At 44.0% G+C, this 16,581-nt stretch overlaps 1 protein-coding gene across 2 annotated transcripts in view; it reads left to right on the top strand.

Annotated features, from left to right (window-relative positions):
* Nucleotides 1–16,535, top strand: part of ankrd52a (ankyrin repeat domain 52a) — a 36,512-nt gene extending 19,977 nt beyond the window's left edge. Inside the window, exons 23-29 of one of the 2 annotated variants that reach the window (XR_010324107.1) lie at nucleotides 17–100; nucleotides 213–358; nucleotides 698–780; nucleotides 1,035–1,117; nucleotides 1,445–1,536; nucleotides 1,697–13,009; nucleotides 13,042–16,535. Coding sequence is in view for 1 of the 2 variants with exons in the window: in XM_064299038.1 (XP_064155108.1) it covers nucleotides 17–100; nucleotides 213–358; nucleotides 698–780; nucleotides 1,035–1,117; nucleotides 1,445–1,536; nucleotides 1,697–1,938 (730 nt within the window). In the remaining variant the exon portion in view is untranslated. Of the gene's footprint in view, nucleotides 1–16; nucleotides 101–212; nucleotides 359–697; nucleotides 781–1,034; nucleotides 1,118–1,444; nucleotides 1,537–1,696 lie in introns of both variants that reach the window. The other variant, XM_064299038.1, reaches the window with a different exon arrangement.
* The last annotated feature ends 46 nt before the right edge of the window (nucleotides 16,536–16,581 follow it).

The raw sequence follows: 16,581 nt of genomic DNA, 5'->3' as shown, positions 1-16,581 counted from the left end.
TCTGTCCTCCCTGCAGAATAAATGGCCATGAAGGTGCCGCAGAGCTGCTGCTGGAGACCGCCGGCGCCCAGATCCTCAACAGCAGAGACGACAAAGGAAGGTGAGAGAGCTGAACCTGTGTGTGTGTGTGCGCGCACTCCCTCCAGTGAGTTTACCTATGTGTGTGTGCACTCCCTCCAGTGTGTTTACCTGTGTGTGTGTCGTACCTGCAGGACCCCGCTCCACGCGGCCGCCTTCGCTGAGAACGTCGCCGGGCTGCAGCTGGCGCTCTGCCAGGGCGCCGAGGTCAACGCCGTGGACCACGCCGGGCGCTCCGCCCTCATGGTCGCCGCCGACAACGGGCAGACCGCCGCCGTCGGTGAGTGTGCCGAGCAGGAGTCATTCGGACCGGCGGTGTATCAGATGAGCTGCGGTGTTCAGTGTGCGCCGCGTTCAGTGTGTTACTCGCGCTCTGAGTTCAGAACTCGGGTTATGGAGTGAAGGTGTGGTGATGATGTCCGACAGTGTGTATTAGAAATGGTCATGGACATTCAGCATGGAGCTGTTTTCTGTGTCTCCAAGAGTCCAGGTTTTCTCTTTTGATGTGTGGTTTTATGCTGGTCCCTGCTGGCACGGATGTGTTTATCTTTAGTTTTGTCAGGAGCAGTGAAAGATGGCGGCGGGTTGTGAAGCATTTTTATCTGAACCTTCCCTGCAGAGATCCTGCTCCACCAGGCCAAGGCGGACCTGACTCTGCTGGACCTGAATAAGAACACCGCTCTACACCTGGCCTGCAGCAAGGTGAGGGCCAGGCCACGCCTCTGAACACGCCCCTGCCCCGCCCTCAACGGGTGCAAAAATATCTGAGATCATATGATATCGATTGTGCTTGGAATGCCAAGAAGACTAGCTGTCTGGAGTAGTGTTTTAAAGTTATGTTCCAGTCTTACTGTTCATGGTCAGGTCTATTTACAGTAAAAATTCAACACTGACTCATGATGTGTTGTTTTTGGGTGTGTGTGTGTGTGTGTGTTTGTGTGCAATTTGTTTCCCAGGCTCATGAGATGTGTGCCCTGTTGATTTTGGGGGAGATCCAGAACCCGACTCTCATCAATGCAACGAACAGCGCACTACAAATGTGAGTTAACAGAAGGGGGGCGGGGTGACCAGTGTGGGGTGGGCGGGGCTACCAGACTGGTGTGTAAGGGTGGGCGGGGCTACCAGACTGGTGTGTAAGGGTGGGCGGGGCTACCAGTCTGGTGTGTAAGGGTGGGCGGGGCTTCCAGACTGGGTTGTTTTAAGCTGTAAATTGTTCTTAATGTGACACTGGCGGTCATGGTCTCTGAAGGTTGCGGTGAATATGCTTGTCACAAACAGTTAATATCCAAGTTAATAACAGTCAGATTAACCTGTGCTTTATATAAAAATGTTTAATCCATGCTTCTCTCTCTCCCCCTCCATGCAGGCCCCTCCACATCGCGGCGCGGAACGGCCTGGCGACGGTGGTGGAGACGCTGCTCAGGCGCGGAGCCACAGTGCTGGCGGTGGACGAGGAGGGTGAGTCACGGCCACGCCCCTTCCTTCAGCTCCCTTCTGTGTAATATATCCCTGGTGATGATGGGGCTGGATGTGACACAACAGGACTGAGGGGCCCTAATGGTGCCTGTGTGTGTGTGTGTGTGTGCGTGTGTGTGTGTGTGTGTGTGCGCACCCCTAGGACACACCCCAGCCCTGGCCTGCGCCCCCAATAAGGACGTTGCAGACTGCCTGGCCCTGATCCTCTCCACCATGAAGCCTTTTCCTCCCAAAGAGCCCGCTGGCGCCCCCTTCAGCCTGGGCCTGCTGAAGCACTGCGGCATCGCGGCCGGCTGCGGGCCCCTGCCCAACGGCAGCCTGCGCCACGCCTACGCCAAGGACCGGCACGGCACCATCGGCCTGGACGGCTGCTTCTCCGAGTGACCCCGCCACCGTGAGCCGGTGACCCCTCCCAACGCGCGTTACGCGAGCAGGAGAACGTCTCTGTGCGTCTGTGTGTGTGTGTGCGTGTCTGACTGCGCGAGAGTCCGCGTGTGTGTGTGTGTGCGTGTGTGTGTGTGATGTTCTGTAGGGGTGCAGTCAAACCTATATGCAATTACAGGCCCTCTCTGCCCCCCCTCCCCACCCCCACCCCCCTCTGAGTGGGCAGCTCTGCTGAGTCCCAGCATGCACTGGGCTTTGGCAGTTAATTGGAATTTAACTGAAAAAAAAAAAAAAAAAACGGACTTATGGGTAATGACCATCGAAAATGAATTCAAGTCAGAGAAGTGTATTTTTGGTATGAAGCATTTCTCAGCATTTAAATTTTTATTTTATTTTTTTAATTATTCGCGTCGGATGGTCACGGAGAGTCATTTCTTTTTGGCCACTGATCTTGATTTGCGATTTTAAGGTTTTTTCTTTTCTTTTCTTTTCCTTCTTCGCTTGCGTACGGCACGCCCTGGGGAATGTGAACGTGGATGTGTGAGGGGTCACCGAGCGGTTTGCCCCTGCGCTGCGTGGGATTGGCCCGGCGCTACTCCGGAGGGTCGCAGGGTCACGTGGGGGGGCAGCCGTGGATTTGACTGCACAGCGTTGGGAGGGTGGGCCGGGTGGGGGGTGCGGTTGTGACAGTGTGCAGGAAAACCTCGCCTTCAGCCGGCTTGCCCAGGGTGGCCTTTTCCAAAATCGCCCAATCCGGTGGCATCCAGGGATGCATTCTGCTGTGCTGTTTGTGGCACAGGCCTACCACCCTTTCTGCTGGTTATCTTTCATACAGAGCACTCCAGTAGTGACACAAAGAAAATATTCGAATCACCATATGAAAATTTGAGGGGGAAGTAGCCAGGCAACTTCCAATCAGCTGCTCTCAACCTTCTTGCTGGAAGGGAAAGCCGAAATGATCGTTGATATGGAAAAATCGCACCCTTCCAAAAAAAAAAGCCACTCCCCCAACAGAGAAATGGCCCGTGGGCGGGGCGTTAACCTGGTGCCTTGTGGGTAATGCGGGGGCGCGGTTTTCCTGCAAGCTGCGCCAGAGCGTAACGGATGGGACTAAAACGGGGGTGCGAGTGTGATCCAGCGTTGTGTTCCTGGGAGAACCCCCCCCGTACGCGCGCACACACACACACACACTTTCCCTCCAACCACCCTGACACCTTTAAACCGATGGTCGTTAATGGCAGCCTTTCCTTTCGTTTAAATAGCGCAACTTGAACTTGAACAATTTGAAGAAAAACGTGAAGCACACACTGATTAAAACCGGGCCATGCCATCTTATTTATTATCATCGTCATTATCATTATCATTATTATTCCATTTATAAGAAGTTGATAAGCTCGATTTAAGCTCTTGTGGGCATCTTGCACAGTTGTAGATAGTAGGGTGAAAATTTGGCCAAATGTGAACACTATTTTCTAGGTAAAGATTCCACAATTTTCACAATCAGTCTATTTTAACTTGTGGAGATCTATTGAAACTTTTTGCACAAATAGCGATTAAGGGTTTTGCTCGATTAAATACGTGTTCTTTTTGTTTATTTTCTTCCTACGTAGCTGCTAAATATTTGCCACCTCATGTATTGAATTTACATTTTGTTTTCCTCTTTTTTTAATTTTTAATTTTTTTGTCCCCCAGACCTCAGAGAGCAATACCCTTAGACAGCCTCCAAATTTATGCGTTACTTTTTTGTGTGGTGCCTTTTTTGGAAGAAAAACAAGTTTCTTTCATTAAATTAGTTGCACTTTTTTCCTTCACATTAATTTAATTATTTGTCTGAAAATGTAGTTTAGTGTACTGAGCTGGAATGTTTTTGACTAATAAAAAGGAATGACCAAAGGTAATTATGTTACTGCTATGATGGCTTTCATTGTTACGATGGGGAGCACATCATTTAAAATCAGCCCGGCGGCCATTTTAGATACTGGCATACTGCAGTTTTACGATTTCCACCCACTTCATCACTCCGGGTAACATTATTACATACCCTCTCAGTATGGATGTACTCAGTGGTGTTTAAAATAAGTCTGTTGTTTCCACTGCATTCAGTAGAATAACGTTTATGTCTCTTGTGGATTGGCCAATATCTCTGGTATTGAGCTTGCAAAGATCAAATCAGATTGTTAAATAGATTCATACCATTTTGTTCCCGAATAGTTTTTTTCTTTTTTTGCTCTGCAGTTTTTTGCAACAATTTATTAAATGAGTTTTTATGACTTTTTTCAATGACAATCAATATCATAAGGGCTTTTAATTTATGAGGTAATGCTTTCTTCACTTTGTTTTGCTTAATTAAAAAAAAAAAAAGAAAAAAAAGAATTCCACCTAAACAACTGACTGCTTTTAGGCCCGTGTAATGACGTGTGTGCTTCCGTTTTTCTGTCGTTTAAGAGAAAATGTGGGAAAAAACAAAAAATGAAATTGATGAGTACCTCTGGGCAACTAGTTCTATGATTGTTTATACCAGTACAACTTTTGCTCCTTTTATGCTAACCGTTGTGCTTCTACTTGACATTTGTTAGTAGCAGTCTTACTTTGATTCTACGTAGGTTTTGCTCTCCTAATCCTCTTGCCGTCGTGGCTGAAAGGCAGACGAATAGCGGTGCAGAATGAGCACGCGTGCTGACAGGAGGGGAGGGGGAGAGTGCGTGATGGGGGGTCATTGTGTCATTGTGATGCCTGGAAGCCCGCGGAACGGCAAGAGGACCGACGGAATACCAAATAGCACAGTTCCTTAAACACCGCGGTAATCTTAAAAGAAGTAGAAGCAACCTGAAGAAAATTAGCATCAGTGCGTCAGATTCGCAGCGTTTCGCTGACTGAGATTTTCATTTTTGGTTCCCTGGTACATTCAAATGTAGGGCTGGGAAGGAACCAAAAGGAGAAAAAAAAACAAAATGAGGGAGAAAAAAAAAAGAACAAAAGCTTATCTTGCACCCACGTGTGGCCAGTACTGGTGTTTCACAAGGTCTTTAATTTTGAATTTCAAAGCCTTTAACATGAATTTTAAAAAATTTAAAAAAAAGAATAGATATCCTTTACAGTTTGTGGAATGGCATATGCCAAAACCAGTGGCACTGCTGTTCTTTGTAAGGATGGTACTATAATGCTGAAAATGATTGTATTAATCTACCTGAATTATTTTTTTTTTTTTTTGGTTTCTTTTTGTGTTGTTTCTTTACGCAAGCCTTTTCTGTGATGTCAGGGGTAAGCGAGGTGACGTCACACGAACAATGAAGCCATTAGACGACGTTCTTATGAAGCTTGAGAGGGTGGTGGGGAGGGTGGGGTTGGGGGCGGGGGTGTGGGGGGGGGAGCAGCCCAGCAGGTTCTCCTCGTGTGGTGTTACGGTGTGACATTTCATGGGCAACGAATTGAAAGTTCCTCACGGGTCATGTGTTTAAACGGGCAAAAAAAGACCTCCCTTTTCTCCATTCCCTTTAAGACTGGATACTGGGGCTAAAATGTGGAGTAATTATGGGTGACTAGGGTGAAGGGATGGTCACTTTTGCCTATTGGTTTTTTTTTTATTTTTTTCGTTTTTCATTTATGCCTGTTCGTTTACAAATTGGGTATATAGATATTCATATTTACAGGGGCAGTGTGAAACCAGTAAGCTTTTTAGATTAGAAAAAAGATAAAACGAAAAAAGTAATAAAAATAAAGTAAAAAAAAATACATAAAAATGTCAACATACAGTTCCACTCAGCCCTAATCCAAAGCACTTGTTCGAATAAATAAGCACTTTTATATCTTTAATATCTATATATGTATGTGTGTACATGTGAGTATATTTGTATGTGTATGTATACGTATATATGCATATGTGTATACTCGTATATGGGTGTGTACGTGTCTGTGTGTAAATGAGCATATAGGCATGTATGTGCACGTATAAGCGTCCTGTTACATATGTAGATATTAAGCATAAGGGTTACATTTTCCTAACTAGGTGCATGAGTTGGTGACTCGTCTTTGTGACTTTGAGTGAGAAATGGTGAAGGATAAAACCATAAGGGGTTTCTCTTTGGGATCGATCAGCAAAGGGAAATATCAGAAACGTGTGCGCACCATCGAACACGCACGCGTAGCACAAGTACATTTGACATTCGGAGTGTATTTGCACTGCCATTCAATTTATGAGTTGCCAAAAAAATTTGAGAAGAGCAATGTAAAGACTACGTTCGGTATAATAGGAAACAATATCTAGTCTGGAGAAATCAACTGAGCCATTAAAGTAAAATTGCTGACAAAAGCTGAATGTATAATTCAAGCAGGAGGCATTTTGGTTGTAGATCAGTTTTGACTATGAATTTTTGCCGAATTTGTTCGAGAAAATATGTAATAGGGAAAAAAATGAACTTGGCCCATTTTATTTTTTCTCCTCCCAGTTGTCTTCCTGTAATGAAATTGCGCAGCCTGTTGTGAAATATCAGGGTGATTTGGCCTCTTTGTGTTTGAGTCATTGCAGGGTTTTTTTTTAATTGTTATTTTATTGGAAGTTATCCGGCTCTGTGTTGGACTGTCTGAAAGGCGGCCTGCGCGAGGAAACGCCGTTCCCGTGACCTCACGGCGACACTGTACGTGCCTGACTCTGCTCTGCACAAAGCCCACACCGACAATAGAAGTCCTTGTGACGTTGCGTTTCGACTTTTAAAAAAAAATTAGTTTTAATGATTCTGCACACTTAGGAGCTGGGCAGGAGTTTCAGCTTGTCTGCCTGTGGGAGAGAATCTGAGCTGCAGTATTACCAGACCATAAATAATGCCTTTAAAACACTGCATTCCACGCATATTAAATGAAGTTTTGGAAGTATGTACTTTAAAGTTTGAAAGAAAAAAAAAATGCGTTTATCGCACCCCATACTGTTATATGCATCCAGCCTTCAAGTGCCACTGAAACGTTTGGTCATCTTTAGAAATGATGTGCTCCTTCTGCCGTGTATAGTAGTCAGTATGTAGTCAGTACTTTCATGGATCTGTTTGGCACAAACTATTAGACCAGAAAAGAAAAAAATATATAGATATGTACATGGATTGATGTTGCTTAATTGTATCCTAAACTAATCTTCCTTCTTACAAATGCTGCAATATATATATATATACTCAAAGAAATATTTATGCACAAGCATTGATGTAAAATCAATGTAATGAACTGCCATCACACAGAAAGTCATACAATTCATAATGAAGGCAAGTCTAACTTACTGCAGCAATCTACTGCATGCACTGCGAGATAAATCCTGGACTGGCTCAAACAAAGAGGACTGAATTTCTGATTGCTTCTGAGTGAAAGGAAGGCTTGAGAGTTTGTGGGTGGGTCAGGGTGGGGGTTTTGTGGTGAGGGGTGTGGTGAGTTGAGTTTGCTTGAAGTTCCGAAGTACGTACATTCTATAGAAGCCTGAAGTTAGTTAGCCGGTCCGAGATGCTGCGATGTTAGAAAGCAATAGAGTTGCCGCGGGATGCATGTTGCACAAATTAGAGGAGTTTGGAGTTTAGGTGGTGGAATTTAAGGATGGAAATAAGGCCAATTTGGATGCTTTGATGTCAGAAAAAAAGAAAATGTGTGTTGATTTACAGTTTTAAAAAAATATACGTAGAGCATCCTTTTTTCCTCCACATTCATTTTTGTATTCATTCTTAATGATTAACTAATACCATTATTCAAGCGGTAACTTGTAGCCATAAAGAAAACAAATGCTTACTGTAGCAACTGAAAGAATGAGAAGATTTAACGTGGTGCGGGTTTGGAAAGATTTCATGTCTTGCGGGTTTGGAACGTTTTGGGGGAGAAACAAGGGAGAGAAGTGATTCTTCGGCACCTGAGGTGGCATTATTCGCGTCGTCGCTGCGGTAACGTCGCAAGTCGAGTCGGCCCTTGCCGGCCGAGGCAGGGTCAGAATGTTCCGGTTTTTACCTCTTAGGACTTTGGTGTCCCGATTTACTTGAAGAAGCATCCAACTGAGGCAATAGTGAGTACGATCCCGGCTTTCGTTCCGGCGTCCAGCTGAGCTTTTGCCTTAAAGCGGGCTGCACCGCGGCCGTTTCCCCACCGCTCGGAGCGCCGACGCGCTCGGCCTGGCATCGGGCGCTCGGTCTGCCGAGTACTCGGCCAGTCCGTGCGGCTGACTGAGGGGACGGGGACTGGGCGCTCCCGAAATTAAATTCAACGCCGCGCAACTGCCGCTTGCCTTCTTTAGCGTTTGATTTTCATTTTAAAGTTCATAGGAATTGTTAGGGAAATTAGCATCGAATTGTGAAAATGTGATCCTTGCAATTATGACATAAAACAGTTTTTTTTTTTAGCATCCCACAATGGTTTGGTCTGTTGATTATGTGACGATGGGAACGGGTTGCATGTGGTGGTGTTTCAGTTAGGGGGACTTTTCATGTCAGCTCAAGCCAAGCTGATGTCCTGCCTCAGTCCGACAGCCTTACGCACCCCGCTTTGTATATTTGTACACAGTTCCATGTTGTTGCTATTGTAACGAGTGAGTGGCTCGAGGTTCTCTGTGGAACAGCGTAGTTAATTCGGCGTTTTGACTGGGGAAAGACTGGTTCCACTGTTGCATTCCCGTTTTGCCCCGCCCGGCCTGGTCAAGCGACTGCCAGTACGAGACCTCTGCTCAGCATTCAGGAAAGTATTGAACCCGTTCACCTTCATTCCTTTATCTATTTATAAATATTTATATATCTTCCCCCACACTGTAGTACTTGCTTCTAGTTACATATGACTTGCGCCATCAATTTTCAGACGTGGATAACCTGTTTACATACCTCAGAATTTTTGGTGGTATTTTCAGTAAGGAATGGGGACACAGTGGCAGATTTAATTTTTTTATTTTTCTGGAAGGGGGTAACTGATACAGGCTTTCACTCCAACATAGTCTCACCATGCTATCTCAAACCTGGGGCTGTACTTTTAGATTGAGTGTGATCTTGCTGCTTTTTAGCCTTGAGTTTGTAGCCGCATCTGGGCCATTGGCTTCTGTCATTGTCCTGACATCTGACTCGGGCTGAACACTGTCCAGTGTGTTTACCTGAACTCAGTGCAACTTCTGTTCTGTCCATATAGAACATGTGTAGAACTGTTTTATCAATCTGCTGTAGTGCTTGTTTTTAAGATGTCTTTTTGTTGTTTTTTTTTTTTTTTTTGCTTTTGTTGGGTAGTTTGGAAAAAGTGGTCTAGTCTTGACGTACGGAAGGGAGTTGCGTTTAAAAGTCCTCATAAGCTACAAGTTGTTTACTGGACAGAGGGAAGTGTGAGGCAGCATTCAACGACCGAAAAGATAGATTTCCTTCCGGATGTTTTCAGCTCTTGGCAGTCATCTTATTCATGATACAGTTACAGAAGTACGATGTTGTTTTTGCTCCATTGGGTGAATGTTGTAATATCATTGTCCTCGGTGTGGCATTCAGAAAGCAGCTGAGAATGGGACACGCTTTTCTCTGGACCAGCCCATTGGCGCCAGATGGACCCTACAACCTTACCTCATTAAGTGCAGTGGCACCTGACGCCATTTCACCGACGCCATTTCATTCACGTACTGTAGAACGCCTCCACTCCTCAGGGAGAGGGAGGTTTTCCCTCATTCAACAGCATGATGTGTGTAAACACACGCTCATATAATATGCAAATGTGATCATTTTTCATTTGTCGTCTTCAAACGCATTTTGGATTCGGTATATACATCCACTTGTCACACAACTTTTTGTATGGCACAGAACTGCTGATTGGTTGGCTGTGATGTCAGGTGATGAGTTCACTGGAATACAGCCCAATCAGTGCTCTGCTGGAGTCTTCAAAGGCCCTCACTGGCAGAGTGTCATCTTTTCAGATTTGTACTAGAATCCCTTTAAATTCAGTGTCTTCATTAAAGAGCTATGCAGGAAATGCTGTTCCTCAGATTGGTGTCACGCATAAACCATGGTTTTAGGGTAAAGTTTCTTTTTTTGTTTTTTTTTTTCTTGGTAGATTATCGAATCGTTGAAGCAGACACGACTGTGAGCCAGGTGCGTTTAAAACTGCCCATTCAATCGCCCCCCCCGGCGCCCATATCAGCGATGCGTACTCCGCAGCTATCCGTGGGGTTCCTCCCAACAGCCTTTTAAAGCCGTCTAAATTGTACATATTTTAAATAGCATTTTAAAAACTGTGCCTTTTTTCTTTTCTTTTTTTAAATTGAACGCGTGCTTCAGAGCGTGGTCTTCCATTTTTACCTCTCGAAAGCCTTAAAACACAAGAGCATCTCAAAAGGCGAAAAGGGCACATCTCCCAAAAACCGTTATCCGTTTGTGTGTGGAGTGAAGGGTAGCGGAGAAGTAGTCAACTCCTGATTTGAGGCTGAGCTTCGCAACTGTCATCGCCCCCCGTCTACTAGACTTTTTTTGGACTTCATGCCATCGTTTCTCATCTTATGTTGAGTTTCCTCTGTTTGGGCCCCTTCTGGCTGGTGGTGTTGTAGGGGGAGGGGCGATATTTGAAAGCACAAATCCAAAGAAGATTGCACATAGATTTATTTCATGCATTTCTCCATTTATTATTATTTTTTTTGAGCAACTTTACTACCGTCATGTATAGTTTGCCGCTGGCATTCCTCTCACGGGTCCTAGTCGTCGCTGCCTTAACCTCACTTGGGTTGCCATGTTTTCAGTTCATTTAACATCTCTCCCTCCCTAAACCCTCCCAGTTCAAAGGGACAGGTGGACTGGTTTAATGCGCAATGCACTGTTCTTCACGAGATGATCATTCCATTTGGGTGACCACAGAGAAGCGATACGGAGTAGTGTGCTTTGCGCTGTAGGATTGGGAATCAACAGCATCTTGGCGTCATTGCACCTGATGCTATTTGGTCAAAGTAAGCAGTGTGAAGTGAACGTGGTTCCATTTAAAGCCAGCATTGTCATTCTCAACTCCCAGTTAGTGTTTCAAATCATCTTTTTCCTACCTGTGCTCAAAGTCACTTGTTGAGTTTGAAGGCAGGAGGGATTTTGATAAAGATGCATTCCTGTTCAAATAAACATAATGTGCCATCTCAAAAGGAATGTCATGGAACAAGATGGCTGCTTTCAAGGGGTAGAAAACAACTCAAATGAAGCTCCTTTAGGAGAATTCACCTGAATGTAAACCAGCACATTGACCTCCAGGAATTACATTTGAAATACTACTTTAAATATAGAGAAGCAGCAATAATGGCTATTTTGGCTTTAATATTGTTCACCGTGGAGATCTGAATTGGAAATGTTAGCTGGGCAAAATGGATGATTGACATGACGCCGCACTAGAAGCAGGAGGCCAGTGATGTCATTTTTATAGCTGTAGAATCACCTGTCAGGTGATCTGTTGGCCTGAGCAGTACTCTTTCTTGATTTGCATTGCACTTGCTTGCCTAGAGAACACATCCTAAAAGCTGCTGTTCCTCATTTCATAAAAACACATTCTTGGAGACTTACATGCATTTTGCCATTTCACACAAGTCGCCACTGGCAATTAGAAGTTTTATTTTCTCATGGAACATTGGGAACCAGCTTAATTCCCATTACTGTGTAGCGTTTGTGAAGTCCTGAACCAAATGGGTACATTTGAGCGAATGGGGGGGGGGGGGGGGGGGACTTGCACGACGATATATATAATGTGTTGGGGGAAAATGTTGATTGACACGTAGTCTATATTGTTTAGTTAACTGGGATGCAAACCCCCTTTCGGGAAAGTTTAATAATTAGGCCAAAAGACTGTGTGTGTTCTGTGGTGGATTAGTCCTGTTCTGCATTGTGCTTACTGTGTCGTTGTGCTCTGTTGTACAGTGGTTATTCTGGCTGTCTTTATATATATATATATCTATATATATCTAGAGTCCTGGCATGGGTCACCTCTTGGGTTTTTGTGCAAACGTCCTTTGAATAAGGGATGAGAAAAAGTGAGTTAAAAGTGCAATATTTTCATGTTTTTGTAGCAAAAAATAAGGTGATTTTTGCCATTGGAGGAGCAGAATGGCACTTCAGTTCTGTGGATCAAACTAAGAGGAGATTTTGGGCATCACAGCAGTTTGCTCATGGGAGGAGCTTCAGCTCTGATTCAGAGCAGCCACAATACACTTTTCGGTTTGACTCTTGATAATGCATTTTAGCCTTTGACTTTTATATTAGATTGAGTTCAGCTATCATTGAAATGCTAAAGCCATTCTCAATGAATTGGTCAACTTTGCGGAAAAAGCAGATGTTCCCCACGCTGCAGTTTAGAAGATATCCTGCATTTTCATCCCCCTTATGTGAGCATTTTCAACATTTAATGTTCTTGTAGTTGCCTTCACAGTACCTCATGTGGGTATCCTGAAACATTTTGGCTGTCAGTATTGATGCCTGCTCTAGTAAATGTAAGAACCAACCAACTGCTGAAATGTAGTACGATTACACAACATCTGGTCTTTATCCAAACTATAAGCACAAGTTTAGTTGATTCAGAGGTGTGGTTTTAGTTTCTCTTAAGCTAATCATGTGTTTTCTGAAGAGTAGTTAGGAGAGAAGTACCTTCAAGTCATTTTTTGTTGTTCAAAAACATTTTAGGAACTTGGCCTTAGCTTTTAGAGGCAGTTTGAGTGCCTCTGATTGAATTTAACCTCAAATAAATTGCTGACAATGGAACTAATATGCAAAAATACATGAATACACAAACTTGTACTTTTTTTTTTTTTTTTTTTTTTTAATGTAGTAATGAAAATAAAGCCTCTTTGCATAGCTCTGAAGCTAACATTTTAAGTCATTGCGGCAGTCCGAGTTAAATATTTGGAATTTTTAACTATGGGGTTGATAACATGGTAACATTAAAAAAAACAGGCTTAACGATGACTGTTCATTGTGTGAAATGTAATTGGACTGAGCTGGAAATGGTATGACGGTGTTTCTGATAGGAGACTGTACGGAGACGGAAACGAGTCTCCTGTCACCTGGGCCCGGCGCGGTTGGGCTTCCCCCCCGCCTGTTTCAGCACGGTTAAACCGTGCGCGACCGCGCTGGTGGAGGTCCGGGCTTGAGCACGCTCGGTGTGGTGAAGTTTGTGGCAGTAGGCTAACGCGGGGCTTTCGGTGGTCCACGCGGTCTGCCGCACGTCTGTTCTGCAAGCGTCCGCTTCCTAGCGGCCCGAGGAGCTGTCCAGGGCCGGCATTAACGTTCTTAGATGGCGGGTGTGTGGTGGGGATGGAAGGATTTTTAGCTTGTTGTCCTATTCCCCGTTCCATTCCATTGGCTCCCTCACACTCCTACTCTTGTGAGTTTGCACTTTGAGCTGCTTTTTTACGTGTGGGTTTTTCTCTTCTCTTATTGTTTGTTTATTTTTTTTAAAAAATAATTTTTGTCCAACTTAAAAGCTTTCAACAGTATTACTGGTGCACGGAATTTTGGGGTCGCCTCAACTTGACGACTTATTGATGTCAGTTTCTAAAGCATTTAATATCAAGCAGATCTCAGTGCAACTAAATAATTGGTTTACGGGTGCTGAAGCTGATGTCATGTATATAAAATTAAGCATTTAACCAATCATATTACAATTTATTGAATTAGGGTTGGGCTTTGTTGTTTAACTGGCTGTCAGAATTATATTGCTAGGCCAAAGGGTATAGAAGAAATAAAGGATTGGTATATTGTAGGACTGTTTGTAGAGCATTTGTTTTAAGCAGAGAGCACTACATTTCCCAGCATTCATTTCAAGTGTATTTTTGTTTTTTCCACTGTGTGCATTGGCATGGGCTTGAGGCCATTTCTAAAATTATACATATCATTTGAAACAGGGTGGACATGCGGTGAACAGCTGAGAGCTGTGTCACAGAGCAGGAAAAGGATGTGGCTCGCCTGTTTTTCCAGAAAGGTGTGTTTACGCACGTTCGGCCAGTTTACAGTCATCTTTTGATCAAGTCCCGTGATTAACTGTAGTTTTTCATCGGGATCATAAAGATACATTCCCTTTTGAAAGAGATTTGTGCTTCACTTATAAACATGTAGGAATTTAATTTGGATTTGTGCTTTTAGAAAAAAAAAAACTTGATTTGAGTGAAAGGATTTGCCAAGACTAATGTACAGAGTTTGAGGGTGGATGTGGAATACACGTGGTGTAGACAAACCAGGAATACGATCAAAAAAGTTAGCTTGGGAGATCAAACTTCTTTTAAGTTGAGATGGGGCAGTGAGTTGCCTTGCTTTTAAACGTCGTATGGCATTTTTGAAGCATATAAAACCCAGACCATTACCATCCAGATCCCACCTGTAGTGGCTTATAATGACACCGAGCGCTGGAGCTGTGTTTTGATCTGTGGCCTAAGCCGCCCGCCAGTCCTCCAGTGTAACCGGGGAGTTTTGTGTAACAAGGAAAAAAGCTGGTAATTTGCCTTGATTTTCTGTTTTGCGATAGATATGCAGTTTTTGTTGTCAGTGTACAGTAAGCCACCAAATGTGCGGTTCGATTATTTACGGTAGTGCATACATTTCTGTGGGATATATCCCATTTTGCCGTGCATATTTTCAGCTTGGCTAGTGTTCCAGTGGACTAGCAATACAGGAGCAGAAAAGGGCGTGTTCAGTAACTCAGTCCAAGCAAAGTGATTGTCCAAACCTGGGTGGGGTCTGGCGGGGGCGGGGGGGGGAGTGGCCAATGGCGTGACAGATGAAGGGCCTACAGTGGGACATTGAGGGACTCCCCCTGGAAACCTAGAGTGGTCCCTCTGGCCCGGAGAGCGGTCAGGCTTCGGTCAGGGCCCTGCTCGGGGTCGTGGGCGGTGTCAGACGGTGTGACGTACGGGAGGGGCGCCAAATTCCGGCCCGGTTTAAACTCCCGCTGCGGAGAGAGGCTGCTTTTCATTGGCTTTTGCACAGTTCCTTTCTTTATCCCATTAATATTAACGCTCACCTAGAAAACGGAGACCCGCCCTCCCCCCGCTCGGTCCCGAGCGTCCGTCAGGTGTAAGAATTTTAGTTTGAGCGGGAAAATTTGCCACCCGAGTGATCCTGATCTGCTGTTCTGTGTTTGGCGAGATATTTGTGCGTGTTGAAAAACGGGGTGTTCTGCTGACCCCTGATACCTCATTGACATATCTGCTAATCTATCAAGTGTAGAGAATGCCTTCACCAGCATGTGTTCTGGGCCTGAGACCGTGGCAGGACCGGTCACATATATCCATCTCTAATCCATAGGAATACTAAAATAATTACAACAACAAAACAACTACCAGTGACTGGTCAGAGAATACAAACACCTTTTTTCCACAATTCAAATGCTGTAAACCTTGATCTTATTTAGTGGAGCTATTACGATCTTGACGATTACTATTGTTCTTGTTAGTAGAAGTGTAATTCCTACCTCCATATGTTTCAGCGCAATGTATCCAGCTGATATCCACCGGTTTTAGTGATATATAAGTCTATGGATGGAAAACAAATTATATCATTTTACCATTGTCAGTTGGAATAGGAAGAAAAAGTGTGCTTGATTTTTGTGTCTGTATGTGTTTGAAATGGAAATATTTATAAGAAGAAAAAAAAGCAAACAAATATATATATAAATATATAATACCACTGGAATGTGAAGCCAAACTGTATTACGATTAATAATAATTTCCTTTACGGTTCAATGGTAGCATATACATGAAATGAACTTGTGGTGCACTTTTTTCTTTATTTTTTTAGCAACACGCCCATTTAAATGTAGTACTGGAAAAGTACTAGGTATTGGCATTCTCTCAACACATTTTATTTAAGACGACCCATGTTTTTTTTTTTTTCAGCTTCATTTATCTTCATGTTGTAAAATGTGTGCGTATATGCGTTCCAGCTGAGCCATACAGTCTCGAAACAAGTTTACAGCTCTCATAACGATGACACTGTGTGAATGCGTTTGTGTGTATCTGACTTTGGTACAAAAGCAACAAATGGATTTTATTTAAGATGGTGGGGAGGGGGGGCGCACGTGACGTGTGTGAAGGGAACTTTGTCGTATCCAGCCTTATGCCTTCAGAAACACCGAGTCCAGTCCTCAGTTCAGAACGTTGTCATTAACTTCCCCGCCCCCACCTCCTTTTATAAGCCACGACGAAGTTGAGATTGAGAGAGAAGGGGGCGGTGTGGGCGGGGTCTGCTGTTTGCAGACCCCTCTCCCATCTCTCTCTCTCTCTCTGCCTTTCTTCCTGGAGTAAAAGGAGATCCCTCCCCCTCTCCCCAAAAACAGTCCTCAAGCCATTCATGAATTTATGTGACAATGCAATCCTGAAAGCACTTTGCCTTGTTAACTCATTGTGTGAGCTAGTAAATGGTTATTTGTTACAAAAGGATGTTACATACATGTATTTAAAAAAAAGGAATTATTAAAAACATTCATGATTTGAGGGGGGAAAAAAAGAAATTATTCTGCATCGGTCTTTCTGACATTAATAGAAACCTGTATAAACCTCGGCATTCAACCTCCATCCCTTTTATACAGTGTGTGCTACAGCCAATGAGTCCTGTCATTCAGTATTGTGGCTTAGAATTGGTTATGTTTAAATAAAGTGCTATTGCTTAATACCCACTGCCTCTCTGACTCTTACTCTACACAGCATATGTACTGTAT

This window comes from Anguilla rostrata, chromosome 11, assembly GCF_018555375.3.
Source record: "Anguilla rostrata isolate EN2019 chromosome 11, ASM1855537v3, whole genome shotgun sequence".
Lineage (NCBI taxonomy): Eukaryota > Metazoa > Chordata > Actinopteri > Anguilliformes > Anguillidae > Anguilla > Anguilla rostrata.
This window is presented reverse-complemented; position numbering and strand designations above follow the sequence as displayed.